The 22,028-nt window shown below is 40.5% G+C and overlaps 2 protein-coding genes across 3 annotated transcripts in view; both read left to right on the top strand.

Annotated features, from left to right (window-relative positions):
- PIR (pirin) overlaps window positions 1–20,782 on the top strand; it is a 103,568-nt gene extending 82,786 nt beyond the window's left edge. Inside the window, 4 exon segments of the mRNA XM_060138157.1 lie at window positions 7,472–7,554; window positions 10,582–10,648; window positions 20,535–20,591; window positions 20,594–20,782. Coding sequence (XP_059994140.1) covers window positions 7,472–7,554; window positions 10,582–10,648; window positions 20,535–20,591; window positions 20,594–20,646 — 260 coding nt within the window. The 3' untranslated portion in view covers window positions 20,647–20,782.
- Window positions 20,783–21,273: 491 nt separating this feature from the next.
- VEGFD (vascular endothelial growth factor D) overlaps window positions 21,274–22,028 on the top strand; it is a 36,663-nt gene continuing 35,908 nt past the window's right edge. The window contains exon 1 of one of the 2 annotated variants that reach the window (XM_060138154.1): window positions 21,274–21,760. In XM_060138154.1, coding sequence (XP_059994137.1) covers window positions 21,671–21,760 — 90 coding nt within the window. In that variant the 5' untranslated portion in view covers window positions 21,274–21,670. The remainder of the gene's footprint in view (window positions 21,761–22,028) is intronic. The other variant, XM_060138155.1, reaches the window with a different exon arrangement.

Below are 22,028 nucleotides of genomic sequence, written 5' to 3' on the forward strand. Positions count from 1 at the left end.
ACCCAAAGCCATTTAAAGCATTCTTTATATTCTCCAGAAGGGCAGTTTAATTGCCTGAAATTAATCTTCTGAAAAATAGTGGTACCACAAGCTCGTGTATTTTGATTTTATACCACAGAAATGGGCTTAGTTCCTCTTTCATTGATTAGCATTTCAATTATGATTCAGAAGCAAAATTCATTTATTTCAGCATTTGAGAAAGTGTGAAAACAATTTAGTAGTCGTATCACAAGTCCGTGGGCACACACATTAAACTATATTAACCATCTGGAAGGGATGAAGCGTCATTTGTTTTTATGATCTTTTGAAAATCTTGGTTATCACATAGTACTTTCTAAAATGGAGTAAAAGCCATTTTTATGGAGGTAGCACCCCTGACTTAGGATTTCAGGAGAAATAAAATAATCTGCACAAATGGAAAGTAATAAAGCACATGGATTCTGAGGTGCTAAGGATACCAGAAATGTGTAGAATGAGAAAGGACAGGGCCACATAGCAGCTCTCTTCATCATTGCGGGCCATACGGTTTCTGTTGCAGTGACTCATTCCTGCCTTTGTAGCACAAAAGCAGTCACAGGTGATACATAAATAATTGGGATGGTTGTTCCAAAAGAAGTTGATTTATGGCCACTGAAATGTGAATTTCATATATTTTTCACGTGTGATGAACTACTACTCTTGGGATTGTTTTTAGCCATTTGAAGACATAAAAACCTTTCTTAGCTTGTGGGCTCTACAAAAGCTCACATTTGACTTTGGTTTTATAGGCAAGGAAAAATTTTTCCTCTACTCTTCTAGGTTCTTTTTGGCTGGGCTATGAGTTAGATTGACATGAGACAGGTTAACAGGAGAAAAACAAACTTAATTACATAGGTACAGGGGTCCCGTAAAGTATGAGACCCAAGGGCAAGTTGGGCAGATGCCATCCTGAGCCAAAGAATGAGATAGGAACCTGGGGCTTCAAAGGGGAGGAGAGTAATTCACAGGACGATAAGAAGAGCAGATGTTTGGTAATTAGATGTTTGCCCTGCCATCCAGGTAGGTCATTCAGATGAAAGTTATCTCTGGTAATAGCTCTCTCTTTGAACCAGGCCCCTTAGCTAAATTCTTTAAGGTAGTTAAGAGAGTGGTTGGAAGCTCTTCCTGAGTCTTTTGGGCCTTGACTGTCTTCAGCTCAAAACAATGTGCATGCCAAAGGGGCACATCTTGGGGAGTCTCATTCTGAACCCCTTCAGTTTAAATGACATTGTAGAAGTTGAAGGGGAGAAAGATTAACAAATAATCTTCAAACCCTCTTTGAATCAGTAGTTAGAGCCTTGTTTCCTGACAGACCTTTAGTCCAAGAATTTAACAAGTGAAAAAGGTCAGTGGTTCGAGGGGTAAGAATGACTTACACATCCACTTGTTTTTCTCGAGGTGAGGCAGGATTTTCCTGAGTCATCCCTATTCACTGGCCTGGTCACTTCTCATGACCATGAGCCACAAGTGCAAAACATCTGGCAGGAAATGGGGTCACGGTCTGTAGTGCTGGAGCAAACTTGCATCTGTCCAGGGTAAAGTGGACCATGGAGAGAATCTAGCTCGCGAAACTGCCCTCTTGGGAACCTGCTTCAGCCAACGAATAGCTGGCCAGGTGACCTCATTTGAATTTCATCTTCTTCCCTTCCTCCTCTTGACCCCCGAATGGAGATATTAATGAGAAAAACAAAAGGGCAAGAACACATCACCAGAAAAAAAGAAACAACAAAGCAGAAATAGCTATTGAATGTGTACTGACCTATCTATAGAGAGAATCCAAAAAATGCTCTCTGACTTTATTGCCTCAGTTTTATCTTGCTTATAAAACCAGGATGGCAGCAGGCAGCCACAGATGGCAGGAACTGATAAGCAAGTATTGTCTTAAATGTCATGTACCTCCATTCTGTTGAAATAGATGTTATAAATATGTACTTAATGTATGGGGCTGGAATAAAGAGACTGCAATTTGGCTTGAGAAAGTAGTCTGGGGAGATTCCATAAGTGGAGATTAGGATGACTGTTAAAAATATTAATCGGGGCTTCCCTGGTGGTCCAGTGGTTAAGACTCCACGCTCCCAGTGCAGGGGCCCTGGGTTCGATTCCTGGTCAGGAAACTAGATCCCACATGCCTCAACTAAGAGTCCACACGCCACAACAACAAAGAAAAAGATCCCGCATGCCGCAACTAAAGATCCCACGTGCCACAATGAAGATCCCGCACGCGGCAGTGAAGATCCCATGTGCCACAGCTAAGACCCGGCGCAGCCAAATAAATAATAAATTTAAAAAAATATTAATTGACGCAGGAAGTACTTAAAAGATGGACATCAGTAGATTTAGTTTTGTAAGGACAGGTGGAGTTTTGAACGTTAGAAAATGCTGGACGTTAACTATTTGTCTAAGTTAGATATTTTAAAGTTCATGGTGAGTATAGTGAAGTCATGTAATTGCCCACTAACGACACCCTGAAGAAGAGAAGGAATTAACAGAACTAAAATAAGACAAATAGAATTAGTACTTCCTTATTTAAGAGTACTTATTTGAGATGTTTCATGGATTTCCAGGATCTTCTTAATTTTTGATACATTGTGTTTTTTTTCAAGCCTTCTGACTGTTGAATAGTAGCTTTAAAAATTGTGCAGGAGAAAGACCTTTGACAGCAGTCTTTTTCAGAGGCAACAAGTCCTTTGACCAGCCCCCGGCTGAAATCTTATGCAGTATATGATTTAAAAAAAAAACAACATAACATGGTCAGAAAATCAGTAGATCCCAAGGATATTAGCTCTAAACCCCTTCCCTGCAGCTGAGATGAAAATGACATTACACATCAACACAGAGATCAACAGGTTACAGGAGTTTGTATCCTGTGTCCCTGAAGCTTGGGGCAGTTTATCAGCTTGCATGCCAGTCCCTTAGAAGAACCAGTATCAAATATACTGTTGGGGCTTAGAAAATATATTTAGAAATCTAAAAATATTTGTGGTTATTGAGATGACAACTAACTGGTTTATGTGGGTAGTAAAATGTTTCAAACTTATTTGAATAAGTAATTATTCATGCTCACTGTGCTCCGCGCTTTGCTTCTGGTTCTGGGGGGTATTAAAAAGTTTGACACAGCCCCTGGATCTCAGTAAAGGTGGGGAAACACACTAGGAGCCCTCCGAGCTGACCTCCACTTACCCAAAATGAATTGGACTAAGCAGTACGCCTCATTCCATGCGGAATACGTTGAATGAGGTGCCTGAACGCCCAGGATGATCGGCTGCCCCGCTCCACTTGCCCCCTGCTACTCCCCCTGGCAAGTTGAAGCGGACTTAAAGGCAGGTGTGATTGTTCTCTAACCTGTTTATGCCAGTTGCACCAGTGATTGCAATTATGCGATTTAATTAAATAATATTTAAATTAACGAAATAAGCTTGAAAAGAGTTTGTATTTCTAGAGCAACCGAAGTCAAATGCTTTGTAAAAGTATATTGCTAAAGAAAACTCTTAGAATTAGTATGGCAGAGATGACAGTAAAAGATTAGGGGAAACTGTGAAAATCTAGAAGGAATTCAGTGGTGCATTATGGGTATGCTTTATAAAGAAAGGCAGTGCTTCAATCCAATTTCTAAAAATTGGCAAATGGATGCACATTTACAATTTAATTTAAAGTACAATGTTGGAGGCAGCTTAATCTTTTTCAATTAATGATCCGGATTGCATCAGATAAGAAGGCTTCAACTATACATACAAAGTTGATGATATCAAAATCTGTGATAAAAGTACCAGAATGTACGGAACAGAGGGTAAATGGGACAGTAGTTCTTGTAAAGAGAAGAAGAAAAAGGAAATCTTGTGTATGGGGAGAAGTTTCACAGCAATAAACCACACACTGAAGATGCAGCACTAACTTTAAAATGTTTTAAAGTATTTTGCCCTTTTATGACTGTTTACGCAAACAAAAATATTTGCAATTCGTTTTCAGTTAAATTTTCCTTAACTGCGCTATTAGATATCTTGGCGAAGCTTCCCAGTGGAAACTATTTATTATCTGATTTGGCTCGATTTATAATTGAAAGTAGTCAGAACCAATAAAATATATTTTCTTTGACACTTATTTTAGGTTCAGGAGATAACCAGATGGGTGAAACAGCATAGAAATAACATGAAGATGGAATCAATCTTTGCTTTATGTGATCCTGCTTTAAACATTTTATAAAATAATATAGAAGCTAAAGGTACACTTAGAATGATTAATCTTAAAAACCTGACTTTCCAGTGTCTATAAAAAAGGTTTGCCGGGCTTCCATGGTGGCGCAGTGGTTGAGAGTCCGCCTGCCGATGCAGGGGACACGGGTTCGTGCCCCGGTCCGGGAAGATCCACATGCTGCGGAGCGGCTGGGCCCGTGAGCCATGGCCGCTGAGCCTGCGCATCCGGAGCCTGTGCTCCGCAACGGGAGAGGCCACAACAGTGAGAGGCCCACGTACCGCAAAAAAAAAAAAAAAAAAAAAGTTTGCCTTATGGTGGAGCATTTCAAATGGCCTCTTCAGAATCAATACTGTGATTCCTCTCCTAGATCAGCAAGTAGAATGAGCGGAAATTGCATTCCGTATAAAATTAGAATGAGAGCTCTTAGGGAAATATGAACTCTGTTTCTAAATTAAGATTTTCTCATAGACAATGACTGGCAGTCGAGCAAGCTACCCTGATAGGAGGTGCAGAGAAATCCCAGTTCAGCATGATTTTTGAGAGCTGTCTCTTGCCAGCTCACTCCATTAAAACATAGTGAAGGGGTTTTATAAATCATTTTGCTCTCTGTATCATGAAACATCCTACATGATAAAATTAGGGGTCAGGGGTAGACCACATGGGTAATGGGCGTTACATATGAATTCATTGAAGATAAAGACATGGTTCATTGCTCCCAGGGAATCTCAGTAAAGCACACTTAATGCTGCTTTATCTCACAGTTTAAAATATTACCCCAATCTAAATGAGATTATTCTTAGACTCCGAGACCCCTCTTTCTATGGCCACATCCTTGCATGAGTGGAAAATCAGCGGAGTTCTTTCATTCACTGCCGTGACATCTGTTAACCTAACTCCTTGGGGGAGAAGAAGCCTTCAGTGATGTGCTGGGGCTCGCTCTTGCTGGAGCAGGTTGTGTACCTCTTCCCTGGCCTCAGATTGGTAGCTTGAAATTGGCCACAACGGGAGCATTTAAACCATGGAAATTGGCACACAGTACAAATCAGGTTTGTTTTTCCCCTCGTCCCCGAAAGCCGGTTGGTAAACATTAACTAGCACACCACTGCCTCTGAGACAGAAGTTCCTAAGCTTTTTGTGCCATGAACCCTTTTGACATTTGCCAAGGCCCCACCCCTGAACAATGTTTTTTGTTTTTTTTTTAATTCAGTGGTGTCATTAAAAGGTTAAAAGAACAAGTCTGTGATACAGTTCCACGTGTGCTTCTCTGATGACATTTGAAATAACATGATCCAGAAGCAGATCTACTTTAAATTGTTAAGTAGTGATTAACATAAACTTATTTTGAGATCTTTACAATGCTAATGTGATATGAAAATATCCATGATTTCTACTGGAAACAAAATCATTGGTCCAGCTAATACTGCTGTGGTTTTCTGGCTACAGTCATGACTGAAAGAAAGACCACATTTCAGTTAGGTTTTGTGAAAATAAAGATGTCATTTGTCTCCCATGCAAGTCCATGATTGCTCTGAATTCTATCCATGGACCCCTTGGGAACACATTGACTCCAGGTTAAGAAGTTCTCTGTTAGAATCCTATTTCACGTTTGCAAGCATCAGAATGAACCCTGCTGCTTCATGTAGGTTATCTCCAAAGTGGAGGTGAAAGGGAGGCCTTCTCTAGAAAATATGAGTATGTTTGAACTCCAGTCAGTATTCACAAAATTCACAAGTTATGTTTATGTGGTAATTCCTCAAGCTACTGCTTTTGCTTAAATAAGTGCTTCCACGTTGATTATTCAGCTTTAGCTGTATCGTGTCAGGTGATTGCCCTTTTTTTTTTTATAGTCCAGAATGTTATGCAGACATCGTTAACGGGCTTCTCAGCCTGCCCGGAATCTTCTCTCTGTTGTGTGTTCACGTGTCTGGTTTTCAGTCAGCTGAAAGGCCCAGCCACGTCCCACCCGCCGCCTGCTGTGGCCGTTCAGGCCGCTGCATGATGCTGCTTCTAGGGAGAATCGTGTCCTTCGGCTCTTCTCTCTCCCATTGTTGCCCAATCTTTCTTTCTCCACTCCACCTCTCAAACCCATTCCTTTCTTTCTGTGTCCACTCTCCCAGTTCAGACTGGAATTCATTTCCACTGAGACTGTTAGAATAAACTCCTAACAGGTCATCCTAACTTCAGTCGTGCCCTTTCCAATTTATTCTGTGCTCTGCTTTCAGTTATTTCTCCAAGACACAGATCTAACCATTTCCCACACACACCCTCTCCTCAGAGGTCCTCCGTTTTATACGGATAAGCATGGCCTTCATGTCTTCCCTTGACCTGAAGCAAGTGTGCATTGCCATCATTCCTCCCAGAAGAATGTTCCAGCAATGATAGAAGGTTCACCCGGGCATGCCCTGCACATTGCCAGCCCCTCACCTTTGCACAGTCTGTCCTCTTGTCTAGAGCACCCTTTATCCTAGCTTTGCCTTTTATCGGTCTATCTGATCCTGCAGAGCTCTGCAGTCCCTGTTCTCTCTTTGAACTTCGTTTATTCCTTTCTTGTTGCCTTTAACACACAATTTCATTTGTATTATTTTTTCTGTTTCATCTGTGAGCCTTAATATAGGAGGGATGGAAATACATCTATCCTGAAACCTCCCCACTCCCGCAGCATTTAGCAGAGGTCCTTGTACATAGTTCCACAGCTGTTGTTCACTAGCTCTCCAACTTACCTGCTTCCCAGTTGAATTAGTCTCTGTTTTATGAATATATATTTACTTTCTCTCAGTGAGATTTTGAGTTATTTGTATGTGAGGAATCGGCTTTGCACTTCTTTGCATTTTCTCACAGTGCTGGGCAGTTAGTTGTAGGTGTTCAGTAAATACTTGTGGAAAGGAATTAATGATGGAATTTACTAATTTTCCTAAGCATGCTTAAATCTTTTGAGGTTTATAATTGACCCAAGGAAACACTCTTATTAGCATGCAATGCCAAGGACTTTGCTTATTAATTAACCTATTAGGCATGACATTGAAAGTGTAAGTGGAAACATAATACAGGATTCACTTCCTTGTCCTTTTCTACATTGGAAAGCAGCCAGTTTTGGACTTTAATAGTAGCAAATACCATCAACAAGAGATTTCAGGAGATTCCTAAGTTGGTTGTTTCTGAACTTGAAATTCATATTATGGTGCCGTGTAGTTAACCAAGTTTGTAATCGTATGAGAAATGTACTACCATGAGGACTGAATTGAGTGGGTTGTCTTCTTTGTAGGACCTGATGACTCGCAACAAAAAATAGAACCTCATCACACAGCCGTGCTGGGGGAAGGTGACAGTGTCCAGGTGGAGAACAAGGTTAAGTATTAAAAATCTTTAATTCTCTTTTTTCAAACATTTTTTTTTGCATTTAAAAATTTTAATGTAATTTTTTTTTTTTTTTTTTTTTGCGGTACGCGGGCCTCTCACTGTTGTGGCCTCTCCCGTTGCGGAGCACAGGCTCCGGACGCGCAGGCTCAGCGGCCATGGCTCATGGGCCCAGCCGGTTCACGGCATGTGGGATCTTCCCGGACCGGGGCACGAACCCGCGTCCCCTGCATCGGCAGGCGGACTCTCAACCGCTGCACCACCAGGGAAGCCCTAATGTAATTTTTAAAGGTTACTTTCCATTAACAGTTATTAAAAAATATTGGCTCTATTCCCCGTGTGGTATAATACACTTTTGAGCCTACCTCACACCCAATGGTTTGTACCTCCTAATCCCTCACCCCTGTCTTGCCCCTCCCCCAGCACTGGTAACCACTAGTTGTTCTCTGTATCTTTGAGTCTGCTTCTTTTTTGTCACTAGTTTGTTGTATATTTTAGATTCCACATATAAGTGATATACAGTATTTGTCTTTCTCTGACTGACTTCACTTAGCATAATGCCCTCCAAGTCCATCCGTCTCACTACAAATAACTCAATATTGTTTCTTTTTATGGCTGAGTAATATTCCATTGTATATATGTACTGCATCTTCTTTCTTTATCCATTCATCTGTTGATGGACACTTAGGTTGCTTTAGTTTTCTTAACTTGTACTTTCTGCTAGTTCCCAGGAAAATGCCGAAATCTCCCGTGTACGTGGAAAATTTTTTCTCTTCCTCCGGGAAAGAAACTATGCCACAAGTTTATCAGCCCCTTTCATTAATTTCTGTTATTTCTACTGGTTTATTTTAAGGTTTTATCTACACTGATTCGTCATCTTTAGGAATCACTGAAAGTCCGTATTGTTTACCCCTAGAAACTTGAATCTGAAGGCAGCTCTTCCTTGTCTCTCACTTTTTCTTTCTTTATGCAATTGATTGATTTTATTGTTAGCATAAGTGAAAATGGATCAGCCCTTTAGGGGTATAAATATAGATCTACACACATATTCCCATGGAGCCCTCTGAAAGTCAGCCCCACGTTGAACTGAGAGGAACATATGATCCATTTTGTAGTCCTTTTGTGTTGAGTCCTTGCTTTTTAAGTAAAGTTTCTGATATTTTAGGAGTCCAAGGAGCTTTTTTTAATCCAGGTTGCCAGGTTTCTTCCTTGTGTTCCTTCCTTCATTCCCTTGGATTGTTCGCTTACCGTCTTGTGAGCCTATTAAACCCGTCTGGCCACTTTGTGACATTCCAATAAGGAGAACTGAAGAGACAGTTGTGCAGAAGCTCCTGCAAAGATGAATTTTGAAAAGTAGAGATGAAAACTATGTTGGCGTGCAGGTGACTGGCAGAGAGGGGTTTTTTAGCTTACTCTGAGTCTCAGCTGAGTTCACATTGGCATATTTTGACAGCAAATTGGGTTATGGATACATAAGGTGATGTGTAAATAAATACAGGCCTGGGAATGGTTAAACAGATGTTTTTTAAACATGAAGAAATGATTAAAGCATCCACTGGGTGGATGTGCTAAATGCACAGCCCTGGGACTGTAGGGAGTAAATTAAGACTTTTGCAGAAACCATTCGACCCTAAATTCCCTTTTAATTTTTTAAAGTTAGAGGCAGAAGGGGAAATAAATGTCGGTTCTGTAAGATACAAATATTTCTAACTACATGGAAGATTAAAGACTTCGTTCTTCATATGCTTCATGTTAGTTGAATCCAGTGATAAATCTTCTGGTACTAGTAACATTAGAATTATTTCTAATTAAAGAGCTTTATATGAGTAGGAGCATATAATATATTATCACATAGTTATATTATCACAAGTGTGATGGGAGGTTCTTCTGCTGGTTTCTCTGGCATTACTGGGTCAGAGGGCGTCAGCGACAGGAGGGCTTGAAGTCATATTGTCAAAGTGCTCTCTAGAAGGACTACAGCACCCACTTAAAATCTCCCAAATGATGTATAGAAAAGTGTATATTTCCCTGCATCCACACTAGCACTGGATTTAATAATTAATATTTTTTTTCAGTTTCAGGGAAAAAAAAACCTAATCTTAATTCTAAACAAAAACTTTTAGAGACTTTAACACAATAGGACCCTTTTGGAGAGAAATTTGCCTGAGCAGGTATCTCGGGAACGTTTTTAAAAAATAAATTTATTTATTTTTTTTGTTTATTTTTGGCTGCATTGGGTCTTCATTGCTGTGCGCAGGGTTTCTCTAGTTGCAGCGAGCGGGGGCTACTCTTCGTTGCAGTCCGCAGGCTTCTCATTGCGGTGGCTTCTCAGAGCACGGGCTCTAGGCACACGGACTTCAGTAGTTGTGGCACGTGGGCTCAGTAGTTGTGGCTCGGGGGCTCTAGAGCGCAGGCTCAGTAGTTGTGGCGCACGGGCTTAGTTGCTCCGCGGCATGTGGGATCTTCCCGGACCAGGGCTCGAACCCGTGTCCCCTGCATTGGCAGGCAGATTTTTAACCACTGCGCCACCACGGAAGCCTCCTGGGATGTTTTTGTAAGGTTCCATTTAGTGCAACATTTCTGGGGCATATTTTACATTAATAGTAATAAATGTCAAAAGTAATAAAATGTTACTTTTGGATTTGCATAAATACTCTTCACTTTTAAAAATTAAATTTTTAGCAGGAAGTTATAAGCTCTATAATAGGCCAAGTCAATCACATAGTTTGTCATAAAGATGTTTCTAGTTAAAGAAAAATCTTAATTTAAATTCTCCTTCTTTATTAGAGAAGGTTATTATTTTGGTGTTCGGGACATATTCTTGAGTTGTGATTGCTACCAAACGTCTTAAAGAATAGGCATTTCCATATCATGCGTTGCACAGAAAATATTTCTGGAATTTATCTTTAGAATTAGGGACATCATCCCTTTGGCCCGAATGTCAACTTCAAATCATTCCTAATCAGACATTCAAAAATAAGGCTGTTTATTGTTTGATGGTCTCTTTCTTGACTTTAGGATCCTGAGAGAAACCACTTCGTCCTGATTGCTGGGGAGCCATTAAGAGAACCAGTTGTCCAACATGGTAAGCCCCACATGATGGCGAGTTCTTTGGTTGGTTTTCCTTTCCTTTGAAAGTAGTGTCCATATATAGGGTCACCGGGAAGAAAGTTGGATTTTTGTCCTCTCTCCATCTACAAAGTTGAGGGTTTTGTTTCATTTCTCCATTGTGAAAGGAAAATGTATACGTGGTTTTCACTTCTACATTCATTCTCTTTCCTTTAAGGAAGCATTTCTTGAGTATCAACCACATGTAGGACATTGAGGTTTGAACTGTGGGGAAAACAAAAATAGTGTTTTTTACATAGTGTCATAGGGAATTTCAACTTAAAAAAAGATTTTGTGGTCTACTGGGGACTTGAATATCGTTTTTATCTTTACCAAAAATAACAGTGATTTCTTTCTTTCTTTTTTTTTTGGCCATGCTGTACTGCTAGCAGGATCTTAGTTGCCAGAGATTGAACCCAGGCCCATGGCAGTGAAAGCGCCGAGTCCCAACCACTGGACTGCCAGGGAATTCCCATAAATAACAGTCATTTCAGTATTGTCCTTGTAGTCTATTGTATTTTTAGTGAAAACTGGCGACCTCTTAGGAATATTTCTTTGGAAGTTTCTAAAATATTTGAGTCACTCTTAGTTTATTTTAAAAAACAAATAGAGGGACTTCCCTGGTGGTCCAGTGGTTAGGACTCGGTGCTTTCACTGTCGTGGCCCCGAGTTCAATCCCTGGTCAGGGAACTAAGATCCCGGAAGCTGCATGGCACAGCCAAAAAAAATAAAAGAAAAAAACCCGAAGATGTAAAACAGGTAAACAAAAAGGTCTTACTGTATAGCACAGTGAACTATATTCAATATTCTATAATAGAGCGTAATGGAAAAGAATATACACGGGTGTACGTGTATACATATGTATAATTGAATCACTTTGCCGTACAGCAGAAATTAACACCACATTGTAAATCAACTATATGTCAATAAAAACAAAACAAATAGAGATAACTGTACTTGGAGGCAGAAAATCCTGGAATAAGGACTCATAATAGTCACTTCAATTCTTTGTCTTGACTTCCTCAAAATACCGTTGTTTGATTGAATGAAGAACGTCTAAAAGCATCCAGAACCCAACCTATTACTTAGATAAATGCTACAAAACATAGTGTATGTCCGCTTATCTGATTATTAAATTTAACATGCATTAAAATCCCATTACACTACCTTGCCTTGCCTACAGGTATGCACAGTGATTTCGGAAAAAAAAAAAAACCTGGCTGATCATAAATTTAAAGAACACTGATTATTTTTATTTTATTTATTTATTATTTTTAATAGAACTTTATTGGAGTATAATTGCTTCACAATACCGTATTAGTTTCTGTTGCACAACAAAGCGAATCAGCCATATGCATACACATGTCCCCATATCCTCTCCCTCTTGCGTCTCCCTCCCACCCTCCCTGTCCCACCCCTCTAGGTCGTCACAAAGCACTGAGCCGATCTCCCTGTGCTATGCGGCTGCTTCCCACCAACCATTTTACATTCGGTAGTCTATATATGTTGATGCTACTCTCACTTCACCCCAGCTTCCCCCTCCCACCCGTGTCCTCAAGTCCATTCTCTATGTCTAAGTCTTCATTCCTGCCTTGCATCTAGGTTCTTCAGTACCATTTTTTTTTTTTAGATTCCATATGTATGTGTTAGCATACAGTATTTGTTTTTCTCTTTCTGACTTACTTCACTCTGTATGACAGACTGTAGGTCCATCCACCTCACTACAAATAACTCAATTTCATTTCTTTTCATGGCTGAGAAATATTCCATTGTATATATATGCCACATCTTTATCCATTCATCTGTCGATGGACATTTAGGTTGCTTCCATGTCCTGGCTATTGTAAATAGTGCTTCAGTGAACATTGTGGTGCATGTCTCTTTCTGAATTATGGTTTTCTCAGGGTATATGCCCAGTAGTGGGATTGCTGGGTCATATGGCAGTTCTATTTTTAGTTTTTTAAGGAACCTCCATACTGTTTTCCATAGTGGTTGTATCAATTTACACTCCCACCAACAGTGTAGGAGGGTTCCCTTTTCTCCACAGCCTTTCCAGCATTTATTGTTTTTCTAGCTTTTTTGATAATGGCCATTCTGACCGGCATGAGGTGATACCTCATTGCAGTTTTGATTTGCATTTCTCTAATAATTAGTGGTGCTGAGCATCTTTTCATGTGCCTCTTGGCCATCTGTATGTCTTCCTTGGTGAAATGTCTATTGAGGTCTTCACCCCATTTTTTAACTGTATTGTTTGTTTTTTTGATATTGAGCTCCATGAGCTGTCTGTACATTTTGGAGATTAATTAATTTGTTTCATTTGCAAATATTTTCTCCCATTCTGAGGGTTGTCTTTTTGTCTTGTTTATGGTTTCCTTTGCTGTGCAAAAGCTTTTAAGTTTAATTAAGTCCCATTTGTTTATTTTTCTTTTTATTTCTGTTACTCCAGGAGGTGGGTCAAAAAAGATCTTGCTATGGTTTATGTCAAAGAGTGGTTTTCCTCTAAAAGATTTATAGTGTCTGGTCTTATATCTAAGTCTCTAATCCATTTGGAGTTTATTTTTGTGTATGGTGTTAGGTAGTGTTCTAATTTCATTCTTTTACATGTAGCTGTCCAGTTTTCCCAGCACCACTTATTGAAGAGGCTGTCTTTTCTCCATTGTATGTTCTTGCCTCCTTTGACGTAAATTAGGTGACCATATGTGCGTGGGTTTATCTCTGGGCTTTCTGTCCTGTACCACTGATCTGTATTTCTGTTTTTGTGCCAGTACCATACTGTCTTGATTACTGTACCTTTGTGGTATAGTTTGAAGTCGGGGAGCCTGACTCCTCCAGCTCCGTTTTTCTTTCTCAAGATTGCTTTGGCTATTCGGGGTCTTTTGTGTTTCCATACGAATTGTAAGGTTTTTTGTTCTAATTCTGTGAAGATGCCATTGGTAGTTTCATAAGGATTGCATTGAATCTGTAGATTGCTTTGGGTAGTATAGTCATTTTCACAGTATTGATTCTTCCAATCCAAGAACATGGTATATTTCTCTATCTGTTTATGTCATCTTTGATTTCTTTCATCAGTGTTTTATAGTTTTCTGAGTACAAGTCTTTTGCCTCCTTAGGCAGGTTTATTCTTAGGTATTTTATTCTTTTTGTTGCAATGGTAAATGGGAGTGTTTCCTTAATTTCTCTTTCTGTTTCTTCATTGTTGGTGTATAGGAATGCCAGCGATTTCTGTGCATTAATTTTGTATCCTGCAACCTTACCAAATTCATTGGTTAGTTCTAGTAGTTTTCTGGTGGCATCTTTAGGATTTTCTATGTAGAGTATCATGTCATCTGCAGACAGTGACAGTTTTACTTCTTCTTTTCCAATTTGTATTCCTTTTATTTCTTTTTCTTCTCTGATTGCTGTGGCTAGGACTTCCAAAACTATTTTGAATAATAGTGGCGAGAGTGGGCATCCTTGTCTTGTTCCTGATCCTAGTGGAAATGCTTTCAGTTTTTCACCATTGAGTATGATGCTTGCTGTGGGTTTGTCATATATGACCTTTATTATATTGAGGTAGGGTCCCTCTGTGCCCGTTTTCTGGAGAGTTTTTTTTTATCATAAATGGGTGTTGAATTTTGTCACAAGCTTTTTCTGCATCTGTTGAGATGATCATATGGTTTTCTTTTATTGTTTTTTTTGCGTTTTTGGTTTTTTTGCGGTACACGGGCCTCTTACTGTTGTGGCCTCTCCCGTTGCGGAGCACAGGCTCCGGACGCGCAGGCTCAGCGGCCATGGCTCATGGGCCTAGCCTCCCCGCGGCATGTGGGATCTCCCTGGACCGGAGCACGAACCCATGTCCCCTGCATTGGCAGGCGGACTCCCAACCACTGCGCCACCAGGGAAACCTGATTATATGGTTTTTATTCCTTAATTTGTTAATGTTTTGTATCACATTGATTGATTTGCATATATTGAAGAATCCTTGCATCCCTGGGATAAATCCCACTTGTTCATGGTGTGTGATCCTTTTAATGTGCTGTTGGATTCTGTTTGCTAGTGTTTTGTTCAGGATTTTTGCATCTATGTTCATCAGTGATATTGGTCTATAATTTTCTGTTTTTGTGATATCTTTTTCTGGTTTTGGTATCAGGGTTACAGTGACTTCATAGAATGAATTTGGGAGTATTCCTCCCCCTGCAATTTTTTTGGAAGTTTGAGAAGGATCAGTGTTAGCTCTTCTCTAAATGTTTGATAGAATTTTCCTGTGAAGCCATCTGGTCCTGGGCTTTTGTTTGTTGGAAGATTTTTAATTACGGTTTCAATTTCATTACTTGTGATGGGTCTGTTTATATTTTCTAACTCTTCCTGGTTCAGTCTTGGAAAATTGTACCTTTCCAAGAATTTGTCCATTTCTTCATGGTTGTCCATTTTATTGGCATATAGTTGTAGTAGTCTCTTATAATCCTTTGTATTTCTGCAGTGTCAGTTGTGATTTCTCCTTTTTCATTTCTAATTTTATTGATTTGTGTCCTCTTCCTTTTTTTCTTGATGAGTCTGGCTATGGGTTTATCAATCTTGTTTATCTTCTCAAAGAACCAGCTTTTAGTCTTGTTGATCTTTGCTATTATTTTCTTCATTTCTATTTCATTTTTTTCTCCTCTGATCTTTATGATTTATTTCCTTCTACTGAGTTTGGGTTTTCTTTGTTCTTTTTTTTTTTTTAGTTGGACCTTTTTATTTATTTATTTATTTATTTAACATCTTTATTGGCGTATAGTTGCTTTACAGTGGTGTGTTAGTTTCTGCTGTATAACAAAGTGAATCAGTTATACATATACATATGTTCTTCCTCTAGTTGTTTTAAGTGTAGGGTTAGGTTGTTTATTTGAGATTTTTCTTGTTTCTTGAGGTGAGATTGTATTGCTATAAACTTACCTCTTAGAACTGCTTTTGCTGTGTCCCATAGGTTATGGGTCGTAGTGTTTTTGTTGTCATTTGTTTCTATGTATCTTTTAATTTCTTCTTTGATTTTTTCAGTGATCCCTTGGTTATTTAGTAGCACACTGTTTAGCCTTCATGTATTTGTGTTTTTTATAGTTTCTTTTCCTGTAGTTGATTTCCATTCTCATAGCGTTGTGGTCAGAAAACATGCTTGATACGATTTCCGTTTTCTTAAATTTTCTGAGGCTTGATTTGTGACGCAAGATGTGATCTGTCCTGGAGAATGCTCCATGTGCACTTGAGAAGAAAGTGTATTCTGCCACTTTGGGGTGGAATGTTCTGTAAATATCAATTAGATCTATCTGGTCTATAGAGCACTGATTATTTTTAAAATAGTCTTTTTTGTTTTATTAGTAGCTTAAGGGAAAAGCATTAAATTATACTCCACCTAGCCCATAGCGTTTGCCTCCATTTTGCAGACTTCTGATTTCCACTCCAGAGGTTCATAGTTGTCATTTTCTTTTGGTTGAACAGCCCTGAAATAGTTCGTTCTTCTGGAAGAAGCCTGCCGACAGATTGAGTAGGGTCCTCATCTTTATTAATAGCAGCTAGAATTTAGGTGGGAAGAAGATGTGTGGGATGGAAACCTTTTCAGTTAAGCGATGTCCTCTGCATCAGTGATGAAAACCAAGACTCCAACTACAATAGGCGACATTCATCCCCTGTGAATCTTCTCCCAGAGGCTTGCAACTCGGGGACAACATAGAGATGGCCCCTGAGACCTCAGCTGATGAGAGGCAAAGCATTCTGCTTGTTTGTTTTATTTATTAATTTTATTTTGCTAACTCTTCCAAACCCAGACGTTTAAGTTTTTCTTTTACCTGTGCATGTTTGTCAAGGCCACCATAGCCGTCTCTCGACTATTTGGGAACCAGTACTAGGTGCTGAGGAAAACGGAATCCAGATGTTCCACTTATTTACCTAACAGATACCTCGGTAGCATATACTGTCTACTAGGATTGGTCGGAGTGCTTTCCAAATATTGATTCATTTAAGCTTGAGAACAACCTGACAAGGTATGTACTCTCATCCCCACTTTATGGATGAGGAAGCGGAGGTGCAGAGGTTCGTTGGCCACATAGCTGGGTTCACACTCAGGCTGTCTGGTTTCTACCCACCCTGCCCTTCCGCCTCTCACCGTGCCCGGTTGCCCCTTGCTCTGCCCTGTGGCTTCTCTGCTGGGAAGTAATTGTTGGTGGTGGAGCTGGGATTTGAACCCTAGTCTCCTAAACCCTTGTCTTGTGCTCTCTCCACTATAGGAAGTTTCTACACAATGAGAGATTCAACTCACACCATTTTTATTACAGGAGAGGGAGGGAATTCAAAGCTTTAATTAGAGAAGGGATGAATAGTGTAGTTTAAAAGAGGGTTTGTGGGATTATTGATAACTAGCAAATAATTTTCTTATTCAATTAAGAAACATGCTTTCTGGGGGAAATAATGTACAGCATGGTGATGATAGTCAATAACATTGTACTGCATATTTGAAAGCTGCTAAGAGAATAGATCTTAAAAGTTCTCATCGGGGGCTCCCCTGGTGGCGCAGTGGTTGAGAGTCCGCCTGCCGATGCAGGGGACATGGGTTCGTGCCCCGGTCCGGGAGGATCCCACATGCCACGGAGTGGCTGGGTCCGTGAGCCATGGCCGCTGGGCCTGCATGTCCGGAGCCTGTGTTCCGCAATGGGAGAGGCCACAACAGTGAGAGGCCCGCGTACCACAAAAAAAAAGAAAGTTCTCATCAAAAAAAAGAAGTTCTTATCACAAGAAAACAAATTCTATAACTGTGTATGGTGACAGATGTTAACTAGACTTATTGTGGTGATCATTTCCCAGTATATACAAATACGAAATCATTATGTTGTACACCGGAGACTAATATAATGCTGTATGTCGGTTATACCTCAATTTCAAAAAAAAAATAAATCAATTTAGTTATATATTACACCCCCCAAAAAAAGAAGAAAAACAAAAACATATACTTTCTGGTTTGGGTTTTCTTCTTCTTGAGGATCTGAGGAGATGAGCTTCCTCCCCTTGGCTTTGGAGGACTCACACTTCCAGCGCTTCCCTTGTTTCTCAAAGTGGTCCATGGACCAGCAGCAATGGCACCACTGGAGAGATAGTTAGAAATGCAGAGCTTCAGACCCCACTCCAGACCTCTTGACTCAGAATATACATTTTAATAAGATTCCCACGTGATTTATGTGCACATTATGAGTTGCGAATCACAGCAGAATACCCCAGAGAAGTGTCAAGCTGGAAGCCTGGAAGTGTACTGTTTGTACAGAAAAGTAATTGAGGGAGGGGAGAGGTGCTCATCTATAGCAAGTCTCATCTATAGCAAAATTATGACGCGCAGGAAGTCAGTCCTTGGCCCAGTACCTGCTCTCATTTTCTCTGTTCCGTCTCCCTTTCCCCTCTGCGTCCTTTAAAAAGGTGGCTTTTCCAGGATGCCCTCTTGAATTTACGATTTTTTTTGCATATGAGGGCTCTCTCATTGTTTCCTACCTAGTACAGTCCACATCTCCATCTCCAGGTGAAATTTCTCTTGCGAGCCCCAGACCCCTATTTCCAACAATGTACCGAGCACCTCTGCCAGGCAGCTATCTGATTGTCTCCAGCGCCTTCATGTCAGAATATCCAGGACTGAGTTCCTTGCTCTACCCACAGCTTCCTGTGTCTTGTGTCTCAGTTACCCTTAAACAATTCCACCATCAACTCAGCCTCCCAGGCCAGGCGTCTTCTCTACCCTGATGCCAAAGTTTTCTTCTAAAAACTGCAGATCAGATTACATTGTTCTGTCCTTAACGCTTCAGTGATTCCAGATCACCTGCAGAATTATGTCCAAACTTCTTCCCATAGATGGCGTCCAAAAACCCAGAGGGCTCAGGCCCCTTGCTACATATCAGACTCCACCCTCCTCCTTTTCCGCACCCTCACGTCCTCCTGCAGGCCGGTCCCGAAAATGCCGTTCCGCCATGTCTGCCTGTGCAGACATTACCTCCTTCTCCCCTTCTGTGCTGATTCTTTGCATTTTCCATACTTTTATCGTTCTGTGTATCACACTGTTTTGTAATAATTTGTTTTCATATCTGTTTGTGTTATAGATTTGAGGTCCTTGAGGGGAGGGAGTCTGTCATTAAGTTGTCTTTCAGCTTTATGTCTCTAGCTCCTAGCACCATGTTCGTCATTCAGTAAGCACGCAATAAATCCTGGATAGAGAGGTCACTGAGTGAATGAATGAATTTACACACCTGCTACCTGTTTTCCCTTTCTCTTGCCATCCTATTCCCTGAAATCTCCCAAAAGGCGTCAGCGTCATCAAAGCATGTGATCCTGGGTCTTCCTTCTCAAGCACTAAAGTGGGTGCCGAATCTGTGCTGATACGCCAAGAGTAGTTAAGAAGTTTGCCTGTGTTATTCCAAGTTTTAATCCGGGTCTCTCAGAGAAAGCCTCTTAGGGGAGGCACTTTGTAAAAGGTTCCTGACGGCACCTCTGAAGACTGGGGGAAGAAATATACTGACCGAATGGACAAATCTGTCAACCGCTTTCAAGACACTGCCAATGCCATATAAGAGCTGGCCTTGTTTATCCAACAGGTGGATGCTCCTACAGTATGTGAAGAGACAGACATTTTGCCTCCTGGTCGATTAGGGGAGGACTTCTTCTACACTTTTAGCAAATGCCAAGTTCAGCCCTAGGAATTAGACAAACAGTGACCATGGGCCAAATCTGTCCACTGCATGTCTTTGTAAATGAAGTTTTATCGGAACACAGCCATCCCTAGTCACTTCTATATTGTCTGTGGCTGCTTTGCGCTTCAGTAGAAGAGTTGAGTAGTTGAGACAGACACCGTTTGACACACAAAATCTAAAATATATACTGTCTGGCCCTTTACAGGAAAAGTGCACTGACCCCTAGAGAATCCAAAATGTGATGCTTTCTTGACTTGACATTTTTATAATCTCCTTTTTATTGTCAGTGAGATGCTACTAATTGTCAAAAATGACTTAGACCCCTCATGCAAGGACACAGCCTCATATACTGTGGAGATACCAACACTGTGACAAGATTTGCCAATTTAAAAAATCAGATCAGTTAAATTCTTGACATCAGCCAATGCTAGTACAACTGACAACTACAATAAATCTTAAAAGTTCTCATCACAAGAAAAAAAACTTCTGTAACTATGTATAGCGACAGATGTTAACTAGACCTATTGTGACGATCATTCTCCAATACATACAAATACAGAATCATTATATTGTTCACCTGAAACTAATATAAGGTTGTAAGTCATTTATACCTCAATAAAAAATAACGATAAAAAGAACTAACAAACAGCAGGCTTCCTTGGTGGCGCAGTGGTTGAGAGCCCGCCTGCCAATGCAGGGGACACGGGTTCGTGCCCCGGTCCGGGAAGATCCCACATGCCGCGGAGCGGCTGGGCCCGTGAGCCATGGCCGCTGAGCCTGCGCGTCCGGAGCCTGTGCTCCGCAACGGGAGAGGCCACAGCAGTGAGAGGCCCGCGTACTGCAAAAAAAAAAAATAATAATAACAGCTACAAAAATGGTCGTAATAGAACCAAACTTAAGAATGTTTTGAATAAAGAGATTGCCATTGCTGATGGCAGCCTGCAATGGATGAGTGAGATATAATTGCATTTGTTTATCTGAAGTTTGGTCTTTATAATCATACACAATCGTAGTCAAGAAACTTGTATTACAGTCCTCGGGGATTGGATGCTGCAAAAATAACCTTCTGCTGTTCAGATATGCCTGAGTTTGTCTCAAATTAAGAACTACAGAAATACGTACCATTTTCGTGGTAGAAGAAAATATTCTCGTCACCCAGAACTTTCTGAATGTCTCTTTCTGCTCTAGGTCCATTTGTGATGAACACAGATGAAGAGATTTCTCAGGCCATTCTTGATTTCAGAAATGCAAAAACGGCTTTGAAAGAGCCAAAACCTGGAAATCAAAGATTGGAAACTAGTGACAAGCGCAAGGGCAGGTCTGGCTGCCTTCTAGAATTTTGCCCTTTGTGGCATCCACCCGTTCAGTGCATCCAGTTTCCAAAGCTGACTTCGCCAGTGCTTCTAAAGAATTCCACACTCAAGTGATGACATGTTTTCTATAGCCACGTCTGTGAGATATTTCCTGGCCCAAGCAAATAAACCTAATTGTTGCTTCTTTAAAAATCAGTGTTCTTCATTTCAATCTAAGTTACTTCTGTTAAAAAAATTATTTTGTCTATGTTTTCCTTTTCATGGGCATGTGGACATTTTGTCGTCTTTGTGCCTGTGTGTTTTTTAAAGCACATTTGATTACTTTCTGTGTGTCACTGATGGAGGTGCGTGAGCATCTGAGGTCTCTTTCTGAGCAACGCAGTTTCGATGCCTATGTGCTGGGGTTTCATGTTACAGGTTATCTCCGTGGGTAAAGTAACAGCAGTGCTGAGCGTTTCAGTCAGTTTTCAAAACTGCCCTGCTATTGGTAGGGACACGACAGGATTACGGCCAAGACTTCCCTGCTTTTTCTGCCAAAATGTGTGTCAGATTTAAGACACATGCTCCTGCAAGCTTCCATGAGGGTTGTGAAAAAAGTTTGAATCCACAACTGGGTCCCAGCCTTCTGTAGCTGCAAACATTGGTGGCCAAACCACCTCCTTCTAAAACAACTCAAACCTGGGGCACAGGGGGGGAAGATTTTTTTTTTTTAGTTTGCTGGAAATGAAATGGACTTAGAGGCTTTCTCATTTCAAGTAGAAGACATATCCACTTCCTGATTATTTTTGGAGCGTACGAACATTTAAACTTTTTTTCAGTTCTCTCCCCCCCATAAGATTGTGCAGAAACCTACCTTGACTAATTGATTTTGATCACAACTGATTATTTGTTTTTCCCTGCGAACTCCTGGGGTTTCGAACTTTCCTTCTGGAGAATATGCCTTTTGAACCAGTTTGCTCTAGCTGCCTGAGGTCAACTGCTTGGTAATCAGTGGATATTAGAATATTCAAAATGTACAGACAGTGGGCAGTGGTGAATATTTTCATGATGTCTTCTCTGCAGTTGGTGCAGAGCTCCAGTTATGAACATGGACCAGTGAAGGTAGGTGAGCTCAATTTTTCATGTGATGCAGATTTTTAAGTTGGCTTATACAGAGGATGTTCTTTCTTTGCCGCCACTATTTTTGAGACAATATAAAAATGCATAACACTCCTCGTAGTGGGCAGGATATATTCTGTACTTGTTAATGAGTATTCTGTTTCTTAGGCTTACTAAGATTCTTGCCATGAGCTTTTGAAAACGCTGGGGGTGGGGGCTTTTGGAGATGTAATAGGACATGAAAGTTTCCCCTCAACTGTATGTGCAGATA

The sequence above is a fragment of the Lagenorhynchus albirostris genome, chromosome X (assembly GCF_949774975.1).
Source record: "Lagenorhynchus albirostris chromosome X, mLagAlb1.1, whole genome shotgun sequence".
Lineage (NCBI taxonomy): Eukaryota > Metazoa > Chordata > Mammalia > Artiodactyla > Delphinidae > Lagenorhynchus > Lagenorhynchus albirostris.